The following is a 25,742-nucleotide window of genomic DNA, read 5'->3' as shown; positions in this document are numbered from 1 at the left end:
GTGAGGACAGGGCTGTGTATGACAGGGGCAGTGACATGATGTGAGGAGCGGAATGGAGGCAGCAGGAAGCCACAGACTGAGAGTTATATAGTTGGAGGAGAAGGGTCTCCCAACAGCACAGAGTATATCAGGAGATGAGTGATGTGTTAGTGAGGACAGGGCTGTGTATGACAGGGGCAGTGACATGATGTGAGGAGGGGAATGGAGGAAGCAGGAAGCCACAGACTGAGAAAAACAGATGTGTCCTCTCTCGTCTTGGCTGGAATCGCAGCAAACAGCTCCTCTTGGTGCGTCTGGCCCTGTAAAAATCTGCTAGTGCCAGGTGTCTTTTTTTTTTGCAAAAAAACACATCTAAGTCGCAATGCGATGTAACTAGGAAGCACCAGGAGGCTGTGCTGATTCATTTGATATGCGACACTTGTATATCTGTGTAATACATTTTCGGCAAAAGAGACGCCCGGCGCTAGCAGAGCTGCACAGGACCTGGCAGCTCACTTACGCCAGGAATAATGCGCTGTAAGGCGTATCGAGACTAGAGGTACAAGGACACATCTGTATATAGTAACCGATATATGAAACGGTGTTTAAACATCTTACTTTCTAATGTATTTTCTTCCCATCTATCTGATGAAGTCATGAAATGGTGAAAAGGTAAAACAAGGAGTTTGTACAATTTTTACGTCCGCTACAGGCTTACCCCCGTGCCCACACAGAAAATCATTGTTGGTTATAGGCCCAGGCTCGGCGAATGTCTTAAACTTGTTGAGCCACTGACGAGAAACGTAGAACTGCAGGAGACTGGGCTCCATCAGGTTCAGCAGACTGGTCACCCGTCTCCGCTCCTTCTGAGCGTCCTCACTGGACTTCCTAGAGAAACAGAACGCAGGAATGCATGGCGCTGTAAAAGGCGGTCCCCGCAATGCAGCGACTAGCAGTAACGGTTATGAGAAATCACGGTAGGATGGTGTTTATCGCTAAGCGGTGCCGTCTCAATCTACGTTGTACTGTGCTAATATATTAATGCAGATTTAAGATGCCTGCACAAGCTACGAATCTGCGGAATCTTTCTTTTAAAGTGAATATGAACAAGTTACCTATAGAAAAGTACATAGGCCTCTGCATTCTGTACGGTCACCTCACTCACTTCTGTCACAGTCTGGTCATCGAATTCATACCAGAGATTGTTTAGGTTGTTGCGGCAATAGGCGATGTAGTGGCCGCCTGTTACGTGAGACAGTAGAAGGGTTATTGCTGAACGCGACCAGATACAATAATTCGGCATTATACAGTATGTAGTAAAGTAGGGTTAAATATATAGCCTTAATGTAACAAACATTGCTCACTGCAACCTGCGACCCATCCCATACTGCACGCCCTGGCTCAGAAAATAAGCTGTTAACATAATATATAGGGCCGTAGTCAATTAGGAGCGAAAAGTCAGAGGTCGGACTTTTCGCCATCATCGACGTTTTTTCCTGGGATAAAGTATAGGGCGCGTGCCCGCTTATCCCCGTTTTCAATTAGGAAATCGGCGAAAACGGGACACGGCAGAAAGGGAAGTACCGAAAAAAGTCCTGGCACTTTTGGGGAAGTCAGTCTGTCCCCCCCCCCCCCCCCCCCTAAAAGATGGTCTGACATAGGGGATCACTTTGGGTACCCCCGAATTGGCCTGCTAAAGGTAATTGGGGTTTTTAAATAGCCGCGGCAGGTGCATTACTGCGTCTTAGAATAAGTGGTGAAGAATAGCATTTAGCTTTATTTTTTTTTAAAAATATAAAATTTTGTGTACATGAAAATGGGTGCAAGCATATTTTTAAGTCCCTAAAGTGATTTTTTTAAAAATCTTCAAAAATCCACCTGCCGCAACCACCCGCATTCTAGAAAACACCTGCCGCATACATGGGGACCCCCCCTGAGGCTATTTCACTAGTTTTAAAGCTTGTCCCCCAATTTTATTTTTTTCACCCCCAAAATGAAACCAATTTTTGTGGGGTGTCCTATGTTATTTTTTTTATATTTTTTTGACACAGATACCTTTTAAAGGGACATTCCAAGGGGTGCAGGGTACTTATTTAAAGTCTGCACCCCAAAACCCCAATTCTGCACTTTTTTCGCCTAAACAGTGGTGAAAACTTATCCCCGTTTTTTAACAAAGACTTTTCGCACCTGCGAAAAGTCTTTGAAATTGAATATGGGGATAAGTGAAAATAGCGAAAATGACATCGGCTTTTCGCTCTAAATTGAATATGGCCCATAAAGTTTAAAAAAAAATACAAATAAACAAACTAAGGGGTTCATTCAGACCCACTCGCGAGCGGCAGTCCGCTCGCAAGTGGGTCAATGGTCCCCACTGCGCATGCGCACGACGGAGGGAGCTCCGTCATGCGCATGCGCGAGACCCGGCGAGCAAAGGACTTTCTATCGCTCCGGGTCTCGCACCAAAGGGGGCGTGCTGTCGATGTTGATTGACAGCACGCCCCCTTTGGTGGACGTTCCGGGGGCGTGCCTGCCAGACGGAGGCGTTCCTATGGGAACGCCTACCGTCTGAAGCCGGCCCCACTGACATCACTAGTGATGTCAGTGGGAGTGATTTTGGCTCTGATAGAGCCAAAATCACTCCTGGCCTTGCGGTTGAGAAACCCGACCACAGGGTTTCTCTCGCAAGTCCGATGGTCGCGATGGTCAAGACCATCGCGACCATCTTGTTGGACTCTCGTATATGCTGTGGGTGGTGACCCACAGCTATACGAGCATCCAGGAGGACGCTCCATTTTAATGCAGGTGGGCCCTGATTCAGAGCGAGCGCTCTGGTCAGAGCGTCCGGCTCTGAATCAGGGCCTAAGTCATTTCCTTATGCATTGAATCTGCTATCCGCAGAATATGTTGGGACACTTATGAAAATTAGTGCAGAGGACAACTCTGGAGTTACCAAAGGAACCAATCAGATTCTAGCTATTACGGAAGGAAGATACTCACTGCTGGCAGTGCCGTGGTGACAGATCACAGATAAGAGGTCATAAGTCACTATCTGGCTGGGGTTGTCCTTTGCAAGGAACGGCTGCAGGTCCAAGCCCTCCAGTGGGAAAGATACATGGGTCCCGATTTTGGTGGAGAACATCAGCTCATGTCTGAATCGCTTCAGGTGTATGCTCAATATCTACAGGACAGAAAGTTATTATGTACAGACCCTCAATGTGCATTATAATGAGTATTATAGTATTAATCTGTTCCATTTGGGAGTTGGCACTCTGGCCGGCCACTAGATGGCAGAACAGTGCAAGTTCTACCTGATGATGACGTCAGCTCCCGGCACTAGTGAACTGCTTGTGATTGGCTACTCCCCTAACAGTGATTGGAGCTGTCTTCGTCGCACGGGCACGGAATGGGTCTTGGAGAGCGTGCTTAACCATGTTAATTTTGGAATTTATTTTAGAATATGCAAGATAGGAGGTTAGTTCTGTTCTATTAGGGAGCTTTGAGCAGTTTAATGCCCGTCTAAGAGAAAATGTGTCTGTTGCACGTAAAATAACTGGTTGGCAAGTGGCTTGCTAGTGCCTCTGACGTGTGCCTGGCATAAAATAGTCACATGTGCCGCTGATGCCAACAGAACCCATCATGGGCTCTGCGTAATATGTGCAAGGAGTAAGTTACGCCCATTACGCTACCAAACGCGGCATCGGCCCCAATGTATCACATGCTATCCTACGGTGTCCCATGGGAGGCAAATGTCGATTTTATATAAGGGATGGAGAACGCACCTCAGGAAACCTCTGCACTTTACAGAACTTTACGCCATTTCTTAACCTATAAAAGTAAAGTAAAGAAGAATAAAGAATGCGCCATTTTGGAACAATAAATTGGACCATACGTAAACCTACGGGACATTTACTGTAATTAGAAGTCACAGAATAAGATTTTTTTAATAAAACATTGAATAATCCAAAAGTCTTATTAGAATTAGGGCCGTATTCAATTAGTTTCGCCTCGGCGAAAAAGTTCCGCCTACCCGACTTGTCGCCTGCTTCACGTGTTTTAGATGTCAAAACTTATCGTGCGCGTCCCCGCTTTTTCCCCCTATTCAATTACTAACCGAGCAAAAACGTACTGTCAGAATAGGGGAAATCAGTCTGAACCCCTTAAAAAGATGCACTAACATTGGGGATCAATGTAGACGTGTTCCAATAGCCCTAATAAAGCTATTTGGGGAACTGAAGTTGTTTAAAATCCTTGTTATTACCGTCATTGTAAAAGTGAAGAATGGCATTATGCAGTATTGTTTGGTGAAAATAAGTAGTCCAGTCAAATTTGGGGTACATGAAAATGGGTGACAGCATGTTTTAAATTCTCTAAAGTGAAGTTTAAAAAAACGTGAAAAACGCACTTGTTACAAGCACTAGCAATCCCCAAAACCCCTGACCCCTCCTTGCAGACCCCTAAGAAGGCTATTTCGCTAATTTTTATGCTTGTCCCCCCACTTTGTACTTTTTCGCCCCCAAAATGAAAGTATTTTTTTGGGTACTTAAGTTTTTTCCCAGGATTTTTTTTTTTAAGAAAGTTGTCCTTTGGGGGGACTGTCCCAAGGGTTCCGAGTGGTTTCCCCACGTTTGCACCCCAAAATAAAAATGCTGCACTTCATTTCTCCCGCTGTTCTTAGGTGAATCTTTTTCGCCGATTACATTCCATTGACTTTCCACGTAGACAAAAACCTACTGGAATTGTATTTGGAGATCAGCTCCGACCACGCGAAAAGCCTCGAACGGCGATACTTTTCCGCGGAAAACGGCTTTTCGCTTCTAATTGAATACGGCCCTTAATTGTAATTGAGTCTGAGACATTTAAAGCTTCCTGTGTCTTATTATGAAATGTTCAGGGTTTTCTTTTCTTGCGTGCTGAACAGGTCTGTGTGAGGGGCCAGGTACGCTCACTGCTAGACACATGGACTCACTGATCCAATGTAACATCAGCAGCTTAACAAGATCTAAAAGGCTCTTTTGTTCCAGGTCTAGAGAAAATTTGCAAACGACTTTGATATTCAATGAATGTCCTCAAAGAGCAGCCATTATAAAACTAGCCGTAAATTAGGTACCGTATATACTCGAGTATAAGCCGAGTTTTTCAGCACAAAAAATGTGCTGAGAAAGTGCCCCCTCGGCTTATACCCGAGACAAGTGTAGCGCTGACCGGACGGAGTTCGGTCAGCGCTACACACTGCCAAACACACAGCCGCCGGCCCCGGCAGCTGTGTGTTTGCTGTAATCAGCAGCCGCTGAGAGTCTGTCAGACTCTCAGCGGCTGCTGCTGCTCCCACTGCGGGAGCCATCTTCCGGCTCCCGCAGTGGGTGATGGGAGACACGTCGTCATGACGACGTCTCTCCCATGCAAAGCGGCTGGAGGAGCGGACAGCGGCGGGACCAGGAGCGGGAGTTTAAGGTAAGTGTTTATTTTTTTTTATTCTTTTCACGTCTCTCTCTACTAGGGGGGGGGGGGGGGGGGACTACAGGGGGCACTACCAGGGGGCGATGACTACAGGGGGCACTACCAGGGGGCATTATCAGGGGGCACTACCAGGGGGCGATTACTACAGGGGGCACTAAAAGGGGGGATTACCACTGGGGGAACTACAAGGGGGGGATTACTACAGGGGCACTACCAGGGGGGTGATTACTACAGGGGGGGATTACTATAGGGTGCACTAAAAGGGGGGATTACTACAGGGGGCACTAAAAGGGGGGATTACCACTGGGGGAACTACAAGGGGGGGATTACTACAGGGGGCACTACCAGTGGGGGATTACTACAGGGAGCACTAAAAGGGGAGATTACCACTGGGGGCACTACCAGGAGGGATTACTATTGGGGGCACAACCAGGGGGAATTACTACTGGGGGCACTACCAGCTGCTGCCATTTTCCATACTAGGCTTATACTCGAGTCAGTAAGTTTTCCCAGTTTTTTGGGGTAAAAGTAGGTACCTCGGCTTATATTCGGGTCGACTTATACTCGAGTATATACGGTATGTCACACGGGGCAGATTCCAAGGTGGTTAATACGAATTTAAAAATAACATAAAAAAAAAATAAAAATAAAAAAGCATCAAAAAATAAAAAGTGAAACAACTTGGAAAACTTACTTTTTACATTTTTCACAGCTGTACATGTTATCACCTGCACAACAAAATACATATAAATTAATATACATTTATAAATATTTCCCATGAAAATATTCGGATAAAATTTTTTTTAAAAAATAACAAAATCAGTCGAACAATCTTATTAAAGTAACGGACCTTTGAGTTCATCCCTGGCAAAGAAAGCAGCAAGACAGTCCTGCAAAGTGACAGTGGGGCCCCAGAACCAACTAGAGGGATGAGACAAGGAAACAGCGATGAGATGGCTGGTAATAGATTTACTACGGCCCCGTCCTGCAGCAACGCCACGCACAGCGACAGCAGCTGTACCTTTTAAAGTATTCCAGGAAGAATGCTATCCAGCCTTGAGGGGCGTAGGCCTCGCCGCAGGAGCCCGCCTTGATTAGGGAGGTCTGGTGGCTTGCCGAGTGCAGCTTGGCCAGATCTTCCTTCCCTGGGATAGGCAGGGAGAGGTCTTGGAAGGTTTCCAGCGTTACAGAGATCTGATTGGGGAATACAGCAAAACTAGAACATCTATCATCTAAAATAATAAAGCAATATATTTATGCCACAATCCTAAATAAATTTGTCACACTACAAAAAGATCAAACTGCAAAGCATAGCATGTCAGTTAGTTTGCTGTAACATTGCTGGCCCTGCTCCTGTGTATGCACCTAACAATCTGCAGCCTAAGGACAGCATTTTTTACTGTGAGGTTCTGGTTTTCCCTTATGTAAGTGACTTGTGATAGAGAAGCACCACCCTTATCTGCAGTATCTGCCTTTCTATAAGGCTAGGACAGACAGCATTCTAGATAGAAAGCTATCTATGAAAAGATCAATTATGTCACATATGTTAATACTATAGGTTAGGTGGCCCTCTTCAATATACAGAGGTGTGCTCATACACCTAGCCCCAATACGCCATGCGCATGCGCGCACGCAGGGGGGGTTTCTGAGTACTCAGAAACCCCTCCCTGACAGACTAAATTTGTTTCATAGAAACGGAGAGACAGCCTTGGGTCACCCGCGGCGCGGGGTGCGACTGAGCTGTCGCTCCTCAGATAGAGAGCCCTGATTGGCTGAGCTGATATGGCCAAGGCGGGAGCAGCTTCGCTGGACTCCGCCGGCGAACCTCCTCCTCCCTCCTTGGCCCTCAGTTTTGTAAGTATGGAAACCCCCCCTTAAAAATCCTGCATTTGCCCCTGATGCGGCACGAGACGTGGCGTGATTGAACTGCGCAGAGCGGTGCAGCATCTCTTTTAGTCGAATGTGCGTCTTGGTGGTAACACAATGCAACAAAAACTGCACTGATTGATACGCGACACACATGTATCAATGTGCGAGTCTGAACCTATACAACAGAACTTGTCATAAAAAAAAAAAAAAAAACTGCATCCGCTACATCGTAGCTTTTCGTATACAGATTGGGCTCAGTCTCACACAGCCAAACAAAAGTCGCAAATCAAATTAGTCAGTGCAGAATCAAGAAGCGGTTTTGTCACATTACATGGCAACCAGAACGCACGTTTGAGCGTAAAAGTCACAAAATGATGCTCCGTGCAAGCAGGGCGTCACAGGACCTGGCGTGCAGAGAAACGGCTGTTTGGCGTGACTGTAGTAATAGTATATGAGGACGCATCTGTAGCTGGCCCAATCAGAGCGCACGTCTGCGGTCACTTACTCGCAGCCGAAGCAGCCATTTGGGACTGCACCAATAAAGTGCCTCGTGCCTCAGAGAGATCAATAATTCCCACTACACTGACGACGTTGCCACATAATAGCTGGTAACACTGTGTATAGGTGATGGGTCCACTTTACCACAAGACAACACTATAAACTGTTTATCACCCGACATGGAGTATTACAGAAAGGTTTTGGCAGCTGAACACTGTAATATCACATTCATGATGGATCACTGCAGGCAGGACGTTAATCATTCTCAGGCTATACACGAATAAATAGATGATACAGCAGGTATCAGAGGAAGCTGATCCTGTGTTATTTATATACAAACATTGGGCCTGATTCAGACCCACTCGCGAGCGGCTGTCCGCTCGCAAGTGGGTCGATGTTATGCACTGAGCATGCGCACGACGGAGGGAGCTCCGTCGTGCGCATGCGCCAGACGCGACGAGCGAAGGAAAGTCCTTCGCTCGTTGTGTCTGATCAAAGGGGGCGTGCTGTCGATGTTGATTGACAGCACGCCCCCTTTGGTGGGCGTGCCGGGGGCGTGCCTCCCTGACGGGGCGTTCCCACGGGAACGCCTCCCGTCAGAAGCCGGCCCACTGACATCACTAGTGATGTCAGTGGGAGTGATTTTGGCTCTGATAGAGCCAAAATCACTCCGGAGCTTGCGGTTGAAAACCTCAACCGCAGGCTCCGGCTCGCAGTTTCGATGGTCGCGATGGTCGCGACCATCGCGGCCATCAAAATGCACGCTCGTATAGGCTGTGGGTGGTGACCCACAGCTATACGAGCGTCCAGGAGGACGCTCCATTTTCATGGAGGGCGGCCCTCAATCAGAGCGTGCGCTATGCTCAGAGCGTACAGCTCTGAATGAGGGCCATTGTGTACAGTCTGTCTGAGAAAGACAGAACACACTGTAATGTGTCCAAATAGCTCACAGATGCAATAACACTGACTTCTCCAATAAGGATTATGCGATGTACATAATGATGTCAGATCTTATTCCAGGCAGAGAGAGAGATATAGATATATATATTATATTATATATACATACATATACACACAGACATACACCTGACAACTGCAGCAATATTACATCCTGACTAACCAGTGTTCACTGGTCACAGAAATGATCCGATTCTCATCTATTTACACAAGACGCCCTCCTGCGGCATTACAGTAGTATATCATAGCACAGCATAGGGGCATACAAAGATGAAGCCCCTGTGTGTATAATATTATAAGCAGAGCCGTAACTAGACTTTTTGGAGCCCTGTGCCAGAGACAGAATTGGCGCCCCCCCCCTATTTTTTAAATAGGAACATACAATAGTGCATCTGAAATAGGGCCAAGGTCTCATGGGGAAGGGCCAGGGAAGAGATAGGGGAGGCCAGGAGATGCTGGGGATAAATAGGGACATAATATAGTGCACCTGAGAGAGGGCCATGGCCTCATGGGGAAGGGCCAGGGAGGAGATAGGGGAGGCCAGGAGATGCTGGGGATAAATAGGGACATAATATAGTGCACCTGAGAGAGGGCCATGGCCTCATGGGGAAGGGCCAGGGAACAGATAGGGGAGGCCAGGAGATGCTGGGGATAAATAGGGACATAATATAGTGCACCTGAGAGAGGGCCATGGCCTCATGGGGAAGAGCCAGGGAAGAGATAGGGGAGGCCAGGAGATGCTGGGGATAAATAGGGACATAATATGGTGCACCTGAGAGAGGGCCATGGTCTCATGGGGAAGGGCCAGGGAAGAGATAGGGGAGGCCAGGAGATGCTGGGGATAAATAGGGACATAATATAGTGCACCTGAGAGAGGGCCATGGCCTCATGGGGAAGGGCCAGGGAAGAGATAGGGGAGGCCAGGAGATGCTGGGGATAAATAGGGACATAATATAGTGCACCTGAGAGAGGGCCATGGTCTCATGGGGAAGGGCCAGGGAAGAGATAGGGGAGGCCAGGAGATGCTGGGGATAAATAGGGACATAATATAGTGCACCTGAGAGAGGGCCATGGCCTCATGGGGAAGGGCCAGGGAAGAGATAGGGGAGGCCAGGAGATGCTGGGGATAAATAGGGACATAATATAGTGCACCTGAGAGAGGGCCGTGGCCTCATGGGGAAGGGCCAGGGAAGAGATAGGGGAGGCCAGGAGATGCTGGGGATAAATAGGGACATAATATAGTGCACCTGAGAGAGGGCCGTGGCCTCATGGGGAAGGACCAGGGAAGAGATAGGGGAGGCCAGGAGATGCTGGGGATAAATAGGGACATAATATAGTGCACCTGAGAGAGGGCCGTGGCCTCATGGGGAAGGGCCAGGGAAGAGATAGGGGAGGCCAGGAGATGCTGGGGATAAATAGGGACATAATATAGTGCACCTGAGAGAGGGCCGTGGCCTCATGGGGAAGGGCCAGGGAAGAGATAGGAGAGACCAGGAGATGCTGGGGATAAATAGGGACATAATATAGTGCACCTGAGAGAGGGCCATGGCCTCATGGGGAAGGGCCAGGGAAGAGAAGGGGGAGGCCAGGAGATGCTGGGGATAAATAGGGACATAATATAGTGCACCTGAGAGAGGGCCATGGCCTCATGGGGAAGGGCCAAGGAAGAGATAGGGGAGGCCAGGAGATGCTGGGGATAAATAGGGACATAATATAGTGCACCTGAGAGAGGGCCATGGTCTCATGGGGAAGGGCCAGGGAAGAGATAGGAGAGGCCAGGAGATGCTGGGGATAAATAGGGACATAATATAGTGCACCTCAGAGAGTGCCATGGCCTCATGGGGAAGGGCCAGGGAAGAGATGGGGGAGGCCAGGAGATGCTGGGGATAAATAGGGACATAATATAGTGCACCTGAGAGAGGGCCATGGCCACATGGGGAAGGGCCAGGGAAGAGATAGGGGAGGCCAGGAGATGCTGGGGATAAATAGGGACATAATATAGTGCACCTGAGAGAGGGCCATGGCCTCATGGGGAAGGGCCAGGGAAGAGATAGGGGAGGCCAGGAGATGGTGGGGATAAATAGGGACATAAGATAATGCACCTGAGAGAGGACCATGGCCTCATGTTGGAGGGCCAGGGAAGAGATAGGGGAGGCCAGGAGATGCTGGTGATAAATAGGGACATAATATAGTGCACCTGAGAGAGGGCCATGGCCTCATGGGGAAGGGCCAGGGAAGAGATAGGGGAGACCAGGAGATGCTGGGGATAAATAGTGACATTATATAGTGCACCTGAGAGAGGGCCATGGCCACATGGGGAAGGGCCAGGGAAGAGATAGGAGAGGCCAGGAGATGCTGGGGATAAATAGGGACATAATATAGTGCACCTGAGAGAGGGCCATGGCCTCATGGGGAAGGGCCAGGGAAGAGATAGGGGAGGCCAGGAGATGCTGGGGATAAATAGGGACATAATATAGTGCACCTGAGAGAGGGCCATGGCCTCATGGGGAAGGGCCAGGGAAGAGATAGGGGAGACCAGGAGATGCTGGGGATAAATAGGGACATAATATAGTGCACCTGAGAGAGGGCCATGGCCTCATGGGGAAGGGCCAGGGAAGAGATAGGGGAGGCCAGGAGATGCTGGGGATAAATAGGGACATAATATAGTGCACCTGAGAGAGGGCCATGGCCTCATGGGGAAGGGCCAGGGAAGACATAGGGGAGGCCAGGAGATGCTGGAGATAAAAGAAGAGGAAGCTACAAGTGAGAATGATAATAAACAGGAAAACTGACAGGTCCAAACAGCGCCCCCCTGCCCTGTGGTGCCCTGTGCCATGACACTACCCTAGTTACTGCCATGGCACAGGTCGCACTACCCTAGTTACTGCCATGGCACAGGTCGCACTACCCTAGTTGCGGCCCTGATTAGAAATACCTTCTTTGATATTCTTCTAACATCCAAAACATTTCTGTCCAAGGTTTCACGGAGCGTAGGACTGAGTGAAAGCAATTTAAGATGTCTGTCTGCCACTGACAGCAGTACATGAACAAGGTTCCCCTGAATACTATAAAGCACAGCCGGGGACTGGGTCATTACTTACTCTATCACATGTCAGACACTGTACTGAGCTTACGATGGTGCCATCAAACACATCTGATATCACACTGCGATGTTTCTTGTGCCTCCTCTTCTTAGGGAGACATACGGTTGGAACTAGGAGAGAGAGAGAGGGTAAATATCTTATCATTTACACATATGTATATTAGTAACCACAATACAGACACTTACTATGAGAACGGAGCCCAGATTTCCAGCACACAGACAGATTTATATACAAACTTCAAAGGACTATAAGGAAAGAGCACGTCTGTACATCCTGCCTGGGAGCTCCAGGCTCCGTGGTTGTCTAGTATATGAGTCAGCTAGTTGGGCAGGTGCAATACAGCATGCTAAGGATGGGTCCATTCTGTCACGGCAATACTGAAGTCCCCAAAAAGGCAGGGGGGAGAGGGGGGCAGCTCTATAAAGTGGTGGTGGGATGGAGGCCTTACCCATGTGTTAAGATGCTTTCCATGTTACATTTAAACTCGTCACTGGTATCAGTCCTGCACCCATACACCCATTACATGCCAGTCCTGCGTCCATACACCCATCACGTGCCAGTCCTGCGCCAATAGACCTGTCACATGCCAGTCCTTCGCATATTCACCGATCACGTGCCAGTCCTGCGCCCATACACCTATTATATGCCAATCCTTCGTGTATTCACCCATTACGTGCCAGTCCAGTGCCCATTCACCCATTACGTGCCAGTCCTGCACCCATGCACCCATTACGTGCCAGTCCTGCGCACATACACCCATTACGTGCCAGTCCTGCGCCCATACACCCATTACGTACGTCCTGCGCCCATACAACCATTACGTGCCAGTCCTGCGCCCATACACCCATTACGTGCCAGTCCTGCGCCCATACACCCATTACGTGCCAGTCCTGCGCCCATACACCCATTGCGTGCCAGTCCTGCGCCCATACACCCATTACGTGCAAGTCCTGCGCCCATACACCTATTATGTGCCAGCCTAGCGCCAGCACCAATACTGTGCCTTTACAGCGGCTACAGCAGCATCACTCGGGATTCTGGAAAACAAGTCCCTGCAATAACACAGAGTACAGGAAACAACTGTAATGCTTCCCGGCTGATGCAGTCCAAACCGTGGTGTCACGGACAGACTATTGTCCTTCACGAGGTGAGGAACCTGGAGGTAAGGCAGGGGCATAGGACGGAAGCCATGCACTGGCTAACAAGGCACATTTCATTGTCATCATGGTGATGGTGATTCCCCTGCTCAGACATAATGCCCACGTTCCCCTTTTATATGAGAATTAAACAGAGCTGTGTATGTAAATCCCCCAATACCTTTTTTGTGACTTGTCCAAAGAGCGCCTGGTTTGGGGGGGCTGCTGGACAGGTGGGCCGCTGAGCCATCACTAAGTAAGGGTGTTTGAGAAGCAGACCGGTCACTCATGTTCACTTCTGTGGCATAGTCTACAACACAAGACACTCAATACTTGCAACCTTGGAGGTCACATACTGCAATCACATTCTGCCGATTTATAGACCACGCTTTACCTGACAGCCGGCTCTGTATCTGAACCTTCACAGTTCCTTGCGAACTGTAATCGCCCTCCTCCACCAATCTCTCAAGGTTCTTCTCCAGATCCTGCAGGGAATTGTTCTGGCCCAAGTGACTGGAGACCTTCTTCTCCTTTTGCCAGGACTTCAGAGGTTCTTGCTCCTTCTGGTCCTCCTGGATTAGCATGGTGGATTCTGAGAGTTCCTCGGACAACTTCCGACTTTCGCTTTCTGCGTGATCGCTGCTGGACCCCGACTCGCAGGACTGAAAGTCGCTGTCTGACTGGTTTCTGTCTTCCTCCATGATCTCCTCCAACACCCCCGGGTGCGGGTCCTCTTCTTTCTCAATGACTTGCTCCTTAAGTTCTTCGTGCAATATGTCCATCAAACAGCGCAGGAACTCCTGGGCATCCTGCAAAGTCAGTCCGTCAGAAAAGAACTTCCACGTTAGTCACGACTTTTATAAAGCGATCGCTCACTTTCATGTTACTTGCTTGTCTCAGAAATGTAAGAGGGAAAAATACAATGTTCTCCTCATTTCGTGGTCTACAGTCTAGGGCCAGATTCACTACGGATCGCAATATTGCGTACGCACGCAGTTCAACGGCGATAGTATGCTAATCCATTGCGATCGCAATGCAAACTCAGCACAACATGAGAACGCCATTTTTAACTTACACACATCCGTAATGTTTAGCAGAATAGCGCAACCATCGGTACAATCGAGTACCATCGCAGCCTCACACACACAAGCCCTGACCTTACTCAGTAATTGCTAACTTCCACGCACGCTATGAGACCTCGCACGTATGGAATCGCAGTGGACAATTTATGCACGCCCCTGCATGGCGTGTGCGAACTCTGCGAGGATTCTGCATAGACTCTGTGATCGCAGTCCCGATCGCAATAGCTAGTTTGCGCACTGCTATGCATATGCATGGGTAGCACGCAACATTTGGCCGATTGCATTTGTATTAGAAACTGCGATCCAAGCTGAATCAGACCCTACGTACGCAGCTGCAGGGTGAAAACGCACACAGATTTCACAGCCGCCAGGATATGTATTGAAACGCCCACCAATCCAAGTGACTGCGTGTAGCTTTATGGTTGCACAAAACGGCAGCGTGTACTTAGACCCAGGGAGTCGTGTTACCTGCTTTACTGGATCACAGACGCAGGCGAACAGCTAAGTTAATGCGCCGTGCGACTCAGAGCTGTAAAATCAGACTGATCATCGTCTGAGTGAAACCAATTCTATTATTTTCAAGACGTTTTCACAAATGCAGCCAAAAAATTATGGCAATTGGTCTGTATGTGTCCTACAGTGATGAAGACGCTACGCCCTAGTAGTTAGTAATATGATCGCTTCTCGTTGACCATTATCACATGCGCAGTCGCCATTTTGTTTTTGCGGCGTACGCGGCGGTTGCAGGTATCCGCATTTGCGTTTGTATGTGACTGAGGATCAGGCCCTGCGTCTGTAAGAGAGAGAAGATTCTAGCCCTCATTCTGAGTATCGCAAGAAGCGATCGCTCACTCTGAATGAGGGCGGGCCCTTCTTGTTTTGAAGTGCTGCCTCCAGGTCGCAAGCTAAGCTGTGGGTTACCACTCACAGCTTAGCTTGCGTTCAGGGTGATGGTCGCGATGGTCATCACCATCGCGACCATCGGGGCTTACGACCAGACCCTAAGGTTGGGTCTGGGCTCTCGTAAGCCCCAGGGAACTTCCTGCTCTGTTTCAGCAGGAAGTTCCCCACTGACATCATCAATGATGTCAGTGGGGCCGCCTCCAAACGGCAAGCGTTCCGACTGGAACACCTCCGTTTGGCCGGGCACGCCCAGCAAACGGGGCGAGCTGTCACTCAACATCGACAGCTCGCCCCATCTGCTACGAGACCCCTAGCGAAGGAGCGCCCGTCGCTAGCAGAGTCTCGTGCATGCGCACGACGGAGCCGGCTCCGTCGTGCGCATGCTCTGTGGGGACCATCGACCTGGTTGCGAGCACATCGGCGCTTGCGATCGGGTCTGAATGAGACCCTCTGTCCCCAGGCTAGAAGATAAACGAAAGTGTGAAGAGAAGGGACGCTATACGCTACGACGCGTCCCCGGTCGCAGTTCTGGGAGAGAAATAATATGAACGGACACGTGATACAACCTAAGACAAGCTGTTGTTTCGCAAGTGACTTACCTGCTGGGAATAACCACGGAACGTTGGGTTTACTGCCTTTATGCCTTGGAACAAGTTAGTAGGTACAACAGAACCAGGCCTGGGGAAAGCAGGGAAAAGTACAAGAGACCAGGAAAGGGTTCGGTTAATTTAATTGTCTAGTTGAATTAAGAGGTTTGTGGCGGAGCACTGGACTTAAGTTAGGTATTTTAGAACAAAAACATGATATGTATATATTTTGTGGGGTAACTAACTTGGTAAATGGGTGCCAGTGGTACATGAATCAGGGTCCACACACAGCTTTTCAGGTTATAAATAAAAGAAAAAGTGCTTTACTGTCAGCACACAAAGGAAAATAACAAACGCCTAGCCCCCATTCAGGGCACTGACTCACTTCTTCGCCCCTGACTAATCTTGGGCAGCTAGTCTGCAAATAAAATCTAAAGTCTCTTTCTGCTTCCTGCAGAGTAAAACTGGGATAGTAGCCTGGCCTGGCCTTTAGCTGGCTGGTTGCCACAGTCTCAATGTTGCAGTCTCAACACACAAATCTTTTAAGAGTTTTAGGGTTCTCCCTACCTCCTGTAGGTCTGAACCCCAGCTTCCTAGCAACCAGTGGATTCCCAGCACACACTGGTCTCCAACTGCAGTCCCACCAGGACACTCTGACTGCTACAGCCCTACCTGGGCTCTGTGCAAAGGGCAACCATTAGGTGAGCTAACACTTGGCTTTTTCTTCCCTGTGTGGGCGGATCCCTCCAGCCCTACACAAACTGCTGCTCGCCAGCGCCATCTTTGGTGATACTGCCCACATTATATTTATAAAAATAACATTCAATAACCTTTATATCGGGTGGTGGAGAATATGGGGGTCTAAGTGCTGACCTGAGGGTATATTACTATTGCGTCTGGATGCTGACATTTGATGTACCTGGTCTTGTGCCAGATTTCCGTCATCAGTTTCTGGTAGCTTTTGCAGAGAGCGGGCTTCTTGTCGGTACGTGCTAGGCCGCCGCAGTCCAGGAAGAAATGGGTGAGGGGCGGACTATGGAGAGAACGGGCAACAATCACAATCGGCTGGAACGTCATCTTCCTTTCACATTTTTTTTTCAGGATTCAAGATTTAGGGAGCGGGGGAGGTGTAACAAATTTTGGAGAGAGATGTAGTGGAGAAGTTGCTCAGAGCAACCAATCGGCATCTGACGGTCACTTGTCTAGCACAGCCTGTAAAATGACAGGAGCTGACTGGTTGGTACTTTATCTCTCTCTCTCTATGATTTGATAAGCCTCCCCCTTAATAAACCCAAGGATGTAACACAAGTGTGCGGCAAAGTCATTTGTAAGGCAGACACTGCTGTAGTGGCACCTGCTTGGTCACACTTTGTGGTTTATTTATCATAGGGCCTGGGCAAAACCGTTCTAGAAGATCGAATGCTGGAGAAATTAAAGACGCAATAATATACGTGTAGAAAAAAACGACCGGATCGCTGAAGATCACCAGACTTACCAGTTGGACAACGCTTGTAGAGCCGCGTTCATATAACACGTATTGCCAATATTTTTAAGTCCAGTCAGACCTGTTAATGAATAACACAAAGATCTTATCAATAAAGTAAAATCCGTATAAGCTAATTACAGCAAAGCTACATAACTGGAAAGTACAACCTTGATGTAAAAAGGCCGGTATCAGCTTACTTCTGTCCCTATAACCTTCTCAGTAACACGTGAACTTCGGTTGTTTTCCATAAACACACAATTTCTTTTAATGGTTTCCATTGAATTGTTTGACAATAAAAACCTTGAAACTCCATTTACAATCAAGAGGACAGTGACCCCGCCAGACTTAAATGTCCATAAACAAATTGTGGAATTATTACTAGACTGTATCAGGCAATACACCGAGTATGTTACTCAGCAAATACAGTCCCTACATAATAAATACTCAGATTGTATTTCAATACATTGTTTATTAACAGCCCGCGGGATGGGGAGCTAGACGGAAACGTTTTCATTGGACAGCACCCACCAGAAGAAGGAACTGCGCAGGGAGAGGGACTAAATATGATTTTTGGAAGAAATTAGATAAATGGAAGAAGGTAACACATTTGTGGACATGCACACCTGTCCTCATACACTGTTACTCAAGTTGTGGTAAGTAGTACTCTTAGCGCGACAGGTCCCACGCGACTATGCCTGTGCCAGGCGTCTTTTTTTGCATATTTTTCGGCTGAAAATGCGTCTAAGTTGCCATGCAATGTGACTAGGAGGCACCAGCAGACTGAGCTAATTAATTTGATATGCGACACTTGTACGAGGGACGTCTATAAAATAACGAGACTGCGATTCCAACTAGTAAACAAAGCAATCAGAACCGGTTATAACTAAATACGTAGTAACCTTGAACTTGTCTGAACCTGCACGACAAGCGGCAACACTATGAGCTGTATTCAATTTTAGCGGATCCGCGATACTTTTTCGCCTCCCAGGACTTTTCGCTTCAACAGGCTGAAAGTACTGTCAGATTTGGGGAAATCAGCCTGACACCCCCCAAAAGATGCTCTGACATGGGGGTTCCCTATGGTACCCCCGATTTGGCTTGCTGAAGGTATTTGGTGTTTTTAAAAGGGCTCAATAGCTGCTAAATAGCGTTTTTCTATACGTGATGCAGAATAGTATTCTATTGGGATAACTTATCCCAGCAAATTTGGGGTACTTGAAAATGGGGGTCAGCATATTTTAAAGTTAAGTTTAAAAAAACGTGAAAAAATCCACCTCCAGCAAGCACCTGCAATAAAAAAAAACACCTGGGGCATACTTGGGGACCGCCCAGAGTCAAGTTCGCTTGTTTTTAACTTTGTCCCCCAACATTTTTTTTTTCGCCCCCAAATTCAAAGTGTTTTTTTTTTTAGATTTTGACACAGTTTACCTTTGGGGGACTGTCTGAAGGCTGCACGGGGGTTCCTGCAACGCTGCACCCCAAAACCCCAATTCTGCACTTTTTTCCGCCTGCTATTCATAGGCAAAACTTTTTGCCTATTACATTGCATTGACTTTCCACCTAGGTAGAAAGTCTTTCAAATTGAATACGGCGATACTTTTCCACCTGGCGAAATTAGATCATCGCCAAAAACACGCAAAAACGTGTTTTTGCCTCAAATTGAATACAGACCTGTGACGTCATTGTGAGTCCCATTTCATTTGGTTCTGTTTTCTGTAGAGTGCCGAAAAAATGCTAAGTTTAAAAGTTGAACAACGCGTCAATTTGACATTTTTAGTAACATTTTTTCGATATCAAGGCTGTAATTTTACAATAATGGGTTCCAGAAGGCACAACGGTAACCAGCATTATTATAAGGAAGCTTTGAAAAAAGCTGAGAGTCAGAAAGAAACGGCCGCAACTGTGAAAAAATGGTTTCATTCTTCACCAGGACAATGCGCCCGCTCACAACGCTCTTTCTGTGACCGACAATCACATTACTACACTTATACATCCTCCATATTCGCCCGATTCAGCACCTTGCGACTTATATCTTTTCCCAAAAATTAAATAAGTGCTTAAAGGGACATTTTTAATCAGTTGATGCTGTAAAGAAGAAAACTGCAGATATGTTTAAACAACTAACAGAAATAGATTTGCTCCATGTCTTCCACCAGTGCAAAACAAGAGCACAGCGATGTATTAGTGCAAATGGGGAGTATACTGAAGGGGACAAACATTACATTTGTAATACCAATAAAGATGAGTTATTTAATCAGTCTCGTTATTTAATAGACATACTGTACCTCGTATATCTGTGTGCGACTGAGTCTCTGAATCTGTATACCAAGTGCTATGAAGAGGCGGACAAAGCTTTTTTTTCACATCAAGTTCTGTTACGTTCCATATACAGACTCAGGAGGACACAGATATACAGGTGTCACATATCACATTACTCAGCGCAGTCTCCCATATACAGACTCAGGAGCACACAGATATACAGGTGTCACATATCACATTACTCAGCGCAGTCTCCTATATACAGACTCAGCAGCACACAGATATACAGGTGTCACATATCACATTACTCAGCACAGTCTCCCATATACAGACTCAGGAGCACACAGATATACAGGTGTCACATATCACATTACTCAGCGCAGTCTCCTATATACAGACACAGGAGCACACAGATATACAGGTGTCACATATCACATTACTCAGCGCAGTCTCCCATATACAGACTCAGGATCACACAGGTATACAGGTGTCACATATCACATTACTCAGCACAGTCTCCATATACAGACTCAGGAGCACACAGATATACAGGTGTCACATATCACATTACTCAGCACAGTCTCCCATATACAGACTCAGGAGCACACAGATATACAGGTGTTACATATCACATTACTCAGCACAGTCTCCCATATACAGACTCAGGAGCACACAGATATACAGGTGTCACATATCACATTACTCAGCGCAGTCTCCCATATACAGACTCAGGAGCACACAGATATACAGGTGTCACATATCACATTACTCAGCGCAGTCTCCTATATACAGACTCAGGAGCACACAGATATACAGGTGTCACATATCACATTACTCAGCGCAGTCTCCCATATACAGACTCAGGAGCACACAGATATACAGGTGTCACATATCACATTACTCAGCGCAGTCTCCTATATACAGACTCAGGAGCACACAGATATACAGGTGTCACATATCACATTACTCAGCGCAGTCTCCCATATACAGACTCAGGAGCACACAGATATACAGGTGTCACATATCACATTACTCAGCACAGTCTCCTATATACAGACTCAGGAGGACACAGTTATACAGGTTTCACATATCACATTACTCAGTACAGTCTCCCATATACAGACTCAGGAGCACACAGATATACAGGTGTCACATATCACATTACTCAGCGCAGTCTCCCATATACAGACTCAGGAGCACACAGATATACAGGTGTCACATATCACATTACTCAGCGCAGTCTCCCATATACAGACTCAGGAGCACACAGATATACAGGTGTCACATATCACATTACTCAGCGCAGTCTCCCATATACAGACTCAGGAGCACACAGATATACAGGTGTCACATATCACATTACTCAGCGCAGTCTCCCATATACAGACTCAGGAGCACACAGATATACAGGTGTCACATATCACATTACTCAGCACAATCTCCCATATACAGACTCAGGAGCACACAGATATACAGGTGTCACATATCACATTACTCAGCGCAGTCTCCCATATACAGACTCAGGAGCACACAGATATACAGGTGTCACATATCACATTACTCAGCGCAGTCTCCCATATACAGACTCAGGAGCACACAGATATACAGGTGTCACATATCACATTACTCAGCGCAGTCTCCTATATACAGACTCAGGAGCACACAGATATACATAGGGGGCATGGCTTATGGTAATTAGGCCACACCCCCATTTTCGGCCACGCGCGATGTAAAGGCGCCCTTTAAAGGTACCGGCACAGGGTGCTCCAACCCCTGGAGCCGGCCCTGTGCCAGGCGTCTTGCGTCCCATGGTGTATTGAGGCGAGATGTATGAGGACACAGATGAAATTCCTTGCTTTGCAGAAGAGAAGAGCCATATCCATATCACACAAATATTCTAGTTTAGCGCCAATTCTGAGCTGGGCGGAGAATGAATCTGGTCTAATTGGGTCGTGCCAATGTCTTTATTCATTGTATCCCTCATCCGGTTTCTCCCTACACCGTAAATTCACCTCTCGTCTTAAGCTCGTCCTCCTCTTCCAGTTCAATGTCCAGGTTGTCATAAACCACAGCCGGGGGAGTCTTCAAAGTCAGATTTGAGGTCATCCTTGAATCCTTTGTAAACAAATCACGCAAAACTATATACACTATATAGAGAGCATCAGCCATATTAATAACAAGATAATAAAAGTAATAATAAATGTATATAAATATAACAATATAAATATAAGGCTTATTTCTGTGGAATGCACGGTTTCCAGCACAGCTCAGATCCAATGGTGGTTACACAAGAGAAGCGTCACTTCCGCTTTTGCACGAGAGGAAACATGACGACCCTTTATAGAATATCACAAACAGGAAGTAGTGCTAGAAACTATCAGGCTGACAATGGAAGGGGAGAGGATGGAAAGTATTCTCAAGCTTCCAACTAAGGGGTATACTTACTAAAGTGGAGGTGTTCCCATAGCAACCAGATTCTAGCCATTATCTTCTAGAAGGTGCTTAATACATAAGTACAATCTGATTGGTTGCTATGGACAACAACTCCACTTCTATAAATACCAACTTTAGTAAATATACCCCTAAGGGGGGGGGAATTTAATATTTTTCGCACCCGATCTCTAGTCTAAAGTGACAGGAGATCGAGGGGTGGTATTTGGGGGCCCATGCCTTTTTGCGCATGCTGTGCCCAAGAGCATCGGTTTTACACGCGTAAAGCAGCTAAAGCCGTGCCAAATCCTGGTTAGCACAATTTGGGCGCCCAAAAACTGGACTTTTCCCGATTTCTGCCCGCACTTCGGAAAGGTGCGAGCAGAAATATGTGAGTCCGCGACATTCGCGCCCAATCGGAGCAACAATTACATTGTTCCGTTGGGCGCCCATTGCTAACAGCTGCCGGCGAAAACAACTGAAATCCCCCTGTAAAAATACGGGTCCCCTTGCGCAGCCCAACCCTCCGCCAAGTGACTAAGCCTACAAATAATGAAAAACAATGTGTCGACATTTTGACTCTGGCTATCTGGCGTCAACCCACTGATTTGTCTATCTAGACACGGTCTTCCACCTGGATACCGGGTAGTACTGACCATCACTTTTTCATGTACCTTAATTGACTTAATAATAATAATATCAACAGCTTCTTGTCCCCCCCCCCGTCCCCAATGGAGTTTTGCCCTCTCCAGCATATTGCTGTTGTTAAGTTGTGTTTTGTGTATAGAAAGCGCAGTACAGGTGCATGGGGCGTTGTATACCTGCGCTGCGTTGTCCTGAGGTTTGGCGTTGGAGGATTGAGCGCTCAGCTTCCGATCCAGAAACACTTCCTTACTGCACGTGTAGCACCAGACCCGGAGCGTGGTGAGGTTCACAGTGAGGCAGTGCTTGGTGTCCTAGACGGATGAAAATATACCACGGCAAGAAATTATACCACTCCTCAATGACAGATAAAATAAACACAGTATACGATCCGGGCTAAAAAGCACCGACAGACCTCAAACACGGAGACATCTAAAGATAAAAATAAAATGTTATTGTTTACAAACACACTAAGACCCCACAAGAAGTGAAGATCTTTCATATACAGATGTGTCCTCGTACCCCTAGCCGCAAGACGACCAGCGCGGCTGAGCTGATGCGAGGGACGTAGTAGTGTGCCATCTTTTCCTTTCCATTTTGCGTCTTATTCACAGACGCAACAGAAAAGCCGCTCAGAGTGTACGAGAGGCGTCGGGCTGAGACTTCAACCTCACAGGAATTAGTTTTGAACACACAGAAAAGTCGTAGATGAAGCGCAATGTAGCTTGGCGTGAGAAAAAGCCGCGGCCGCATCATAGCGCTTCGTAGCGTTCCCGCTAGGCTGTTTTAGCGGGGCGCAGCACCCTGCCCTCACAGCCTGCGAGTGCCGTCTTCACCTGCGGGTCACAGTGTCCCGTGGGTGGGGAAATGTGCGGTGACCCGGTCACCGCCGGAGAATAGACGCCGGGCGCATGCGCCCAGCATCTATTCTCTCTGTCGGTAGCGCTTTGGGGCTGCCCGGCGTGTCCCTAAGTGCCGGGCACGGCCCCAAGAGTGACGAAAAGGGGGACGCGTCTTATAGACACGCCCTTTTCAATGGACACACCCCCTTTTCGGTGCACACGGAAGTGCCCTCTCTAGCTCCGGCGCCCTGCCTGCCGCCGGAGGTAGAGTGAACACTTGCTTCGTATACAGAGTCAGATTCCGTCGCAGATGGTTGTACAAATGGCGCACATCAAAGTAATCAGTGCAATCTAGCAAAGTAGTTTTGCGGCTTCCATTTGTTTTACCTGCGGAGACCACCTGTGGGTTTATTGGAAGGATAATTCTACCTAAAACGGACAGTCACGTTTTGGGTGCCATATCCTTAAGCCCGCTCCCAACACTTCCTTACGTTAAAGCAATAAAACTTTAGGAAGAATTTGCGCCTGGCAGAACAGTCGCAGAGCAAGGAAAAATGGGGCGACAATCTGCGCTGCAAACTAGGCATGGAGCCCTGGAAAACAAAAGCGATCAGATCAATAGAATATGGATATCGTTATGCGTTTTAGCATGTGGTCATTAGACACCATGGTGTATATATTGTGTTTATTCTTTAGCTTGCTTTTATGTCAGACAATTACATGTATTCCTCCCCGCAGATTATAAACCTTTATAGGCATAGCGAATACCCGTGAGAGCTGCCCGATTGCATCACCGCATATAGACAGCAAGGAAAACATATCAACCTGCGTCACCACACGGGGAAAATGCGGCACCCGGTGCCATAGCACAGTCTCCCTGCACCAACTACTCCTCATTTTACCATTTCAGGAAACACTAAACCTAAAAATTCAAGAAGTTCTAAAAAGAAAAGACTATTAATGAAATAAATATAAAAAAAAAATACTTTGTCTTGTAACGGTTGCAGGAATGGATTATAAGAGTTGTATAGGGAGCTCCTATACAGCAAAACATCTATACAGAAGACCATTAAAGAAAATCACATGAAGCCCCCCCAGAACTGCTAATGGTTTATTACATATCAGAATGGTTTGCACCCCGAAGAGACCAGAACATTAGATAGGAGTTCAGAAATGTTGTGTCCAAGCATGAGAACTTTACAATTGGTATTCGTTAATGCTCCAAGGGGTAGATTTACTAAAAGCTTCTAAAAATGAAAAAGTTGAGGTGTTGCCTATAGCAACCAATCAGATCGAAGCTATAATTTCTCTATTGTATTCTAGAAAAAGATAGACAGAATCTGATTGGGCATCGAATGGGAGGGGGGGGCAAGGGGGCAGCTCACCCACCACATATTTCAAAGGGGCCGGTGGGCTGCATGGCCCCTGCACTGCACGGAGGAGGAGGTGGTGCAGTATGTGGTCTTTAAGTTAAAAGAATGTACATTACACCTCTCCCTCTGTGCAGCCTAATGCTATAAAGTGGCCTGCTCCGGCGCCTATGTGTTGCCCAGCAATAGATAAGTAGGAGGGAGTAAGAGAGTTTAGGGAGTGGAGGTGGCAAATTTAAATTATATGTTGACGCGCCCCCCCCCCCCCCCCAAATCGTTCCGACGTCCCTGACCACCACCAATTGTTAAGTGGTTAAATGACCATTCAACCTAGATCGTATTAAGTGTGACCTGAGCCAATCAAATCAACCAATCATCACTGCGGCATTTCAAGAGAACGCAGTCCATGAATTCTCGAAAAATCAGCAACATTACTGAAGCAGCTGAAGAATGAAATTCAATTTATGATGGGTATATACAAAGTCCGGTACGGGATTCGCCTTCCCCTGGAGTCTGTCCAGTCAGATAGGAGACGTCGTCTTCCCTGATCAATACCATGAATACTAGATAAAGGTGACAATTATAGTTCTATGGTCCAATTGCTGTGATGAAAGAAAATGTGAAATTAAAGGTTTTGGTTTCCTCTTTGTATTGGGAATACAGGAGGTCAATGCTCTGCAGATCTCTCAAAAGATAATAAACCACAAATTATAATAAGTGAAACGCGTGCCCTGTAAAGCTCGGAGACGAGAGGTTGTAGACGATCGAAGGTTTTAGGTCGCTGCATTCAGTTGTTGTAACTGAAGAGAAAACTCTTCATTCTTCAAATTGAGCTTTAAAACATGTTCTGAACTCATAATAAATAATAGCGCACCGACATGTTCTACCTTCTAAAAGGGCGGAGGCAGGAAGGGAAATAAAGTTTACTACTGATTCAGCACGGATCGCAATTTCCATCGCAGCTGCGTTATCGCATGCAATGAACCTGCGAATACATGCTAATGTCTGCCACCGCTCAGCCAGCATAGAGACGCCCACTAAAGTCTTCCCATTCCTGACAATATATCGGAAACATCGGAGAACATCGGCCAGTCACACATAATTATAGCAGCTCTGACCTGTCTCAGAAATTGCAAGTCTC

General features: G+C 47.2%; 1 protein-coding gene across 1 annotated transcript in view; it reads right to left on the bottom strand.

The window, feature by feature from the left end:
* Positions 1-25,742, bottom strand: part of USP33 (ubiquitin specific peptidase 33) — a 73,028-nt gene that overhangs the window by 19,942 nt on the left and 27,344 nt on the right. Inside the window, exons 5-19 of the mRNA XM_088450087.1 lie at positions 22,569-22,703; positions 21,330-21,432; positions 17,068-17,137; positions 16,492-16,605; positions 15,585-15,663; positions 13,395-13,809; positions 13,182-13,310; positions 11,862-11,974; positions 6,458-6,630; positions 6,287-6,357; positions 6,131-6,164; positions 3,759-3,804; positions 2,977-3,157; positions 1,095-1,221; positions 698-867 (exon numbers count right to left, since the gene is read on the bottom strand). Coding sequence (XP_088306213.1) covers positions 698-867; positions 1,095-1,221; positions 2,977-3,157; positions 3,759-3,804; positions 6,131-6,164; positions 6,287-6,357; positions 6,458-6,630; positions 11,862-11,974; positions 13,182-13,310; positions 13,395-13,809; positions 15,585-15,663; positions 16,492-16,605; positions 17,068-17,137; positions 21,330-21,432; positions 22,569-22,703 — 1,960 coding nt within the window. The remainder of the gene's footprint in view (positions 1-697; positions 868-1,094; positions 1,222-2,976; positions 3,158-3,758; positions 3,805-6,130; positions 6,165-6,286; positions 6,358-6,457; positions 6,631-11,861; positions 11,975-13,181; positions 13,311-13,394; positions 13,810-15,584; positions 15,664-16,491; positions 16,606-17,067; positions 17,138-21,329; positions 21,433-22,568; positions 22,704-25,742) is intronic.

Source organism: Taudactylus pleione, unplaced genomic scaffold (genome assembly GCF_031769625.1).
Source record: "Taudactylus pleione unplaced genomic scaffold, aTauple2 ptg000506l, whole genome shotgun sequence".
NCBI lineage: Eukaryota > Metazoa > Chordata > Amphibia > Anura > Myobatrachidae > Taudactylus > Taudactylus pleione.
The sequence above is the reverse complement of the archived record's forward strand: the minus strand, read 5'-3'. Positions and strand labels throughout refer to the sequence as shown.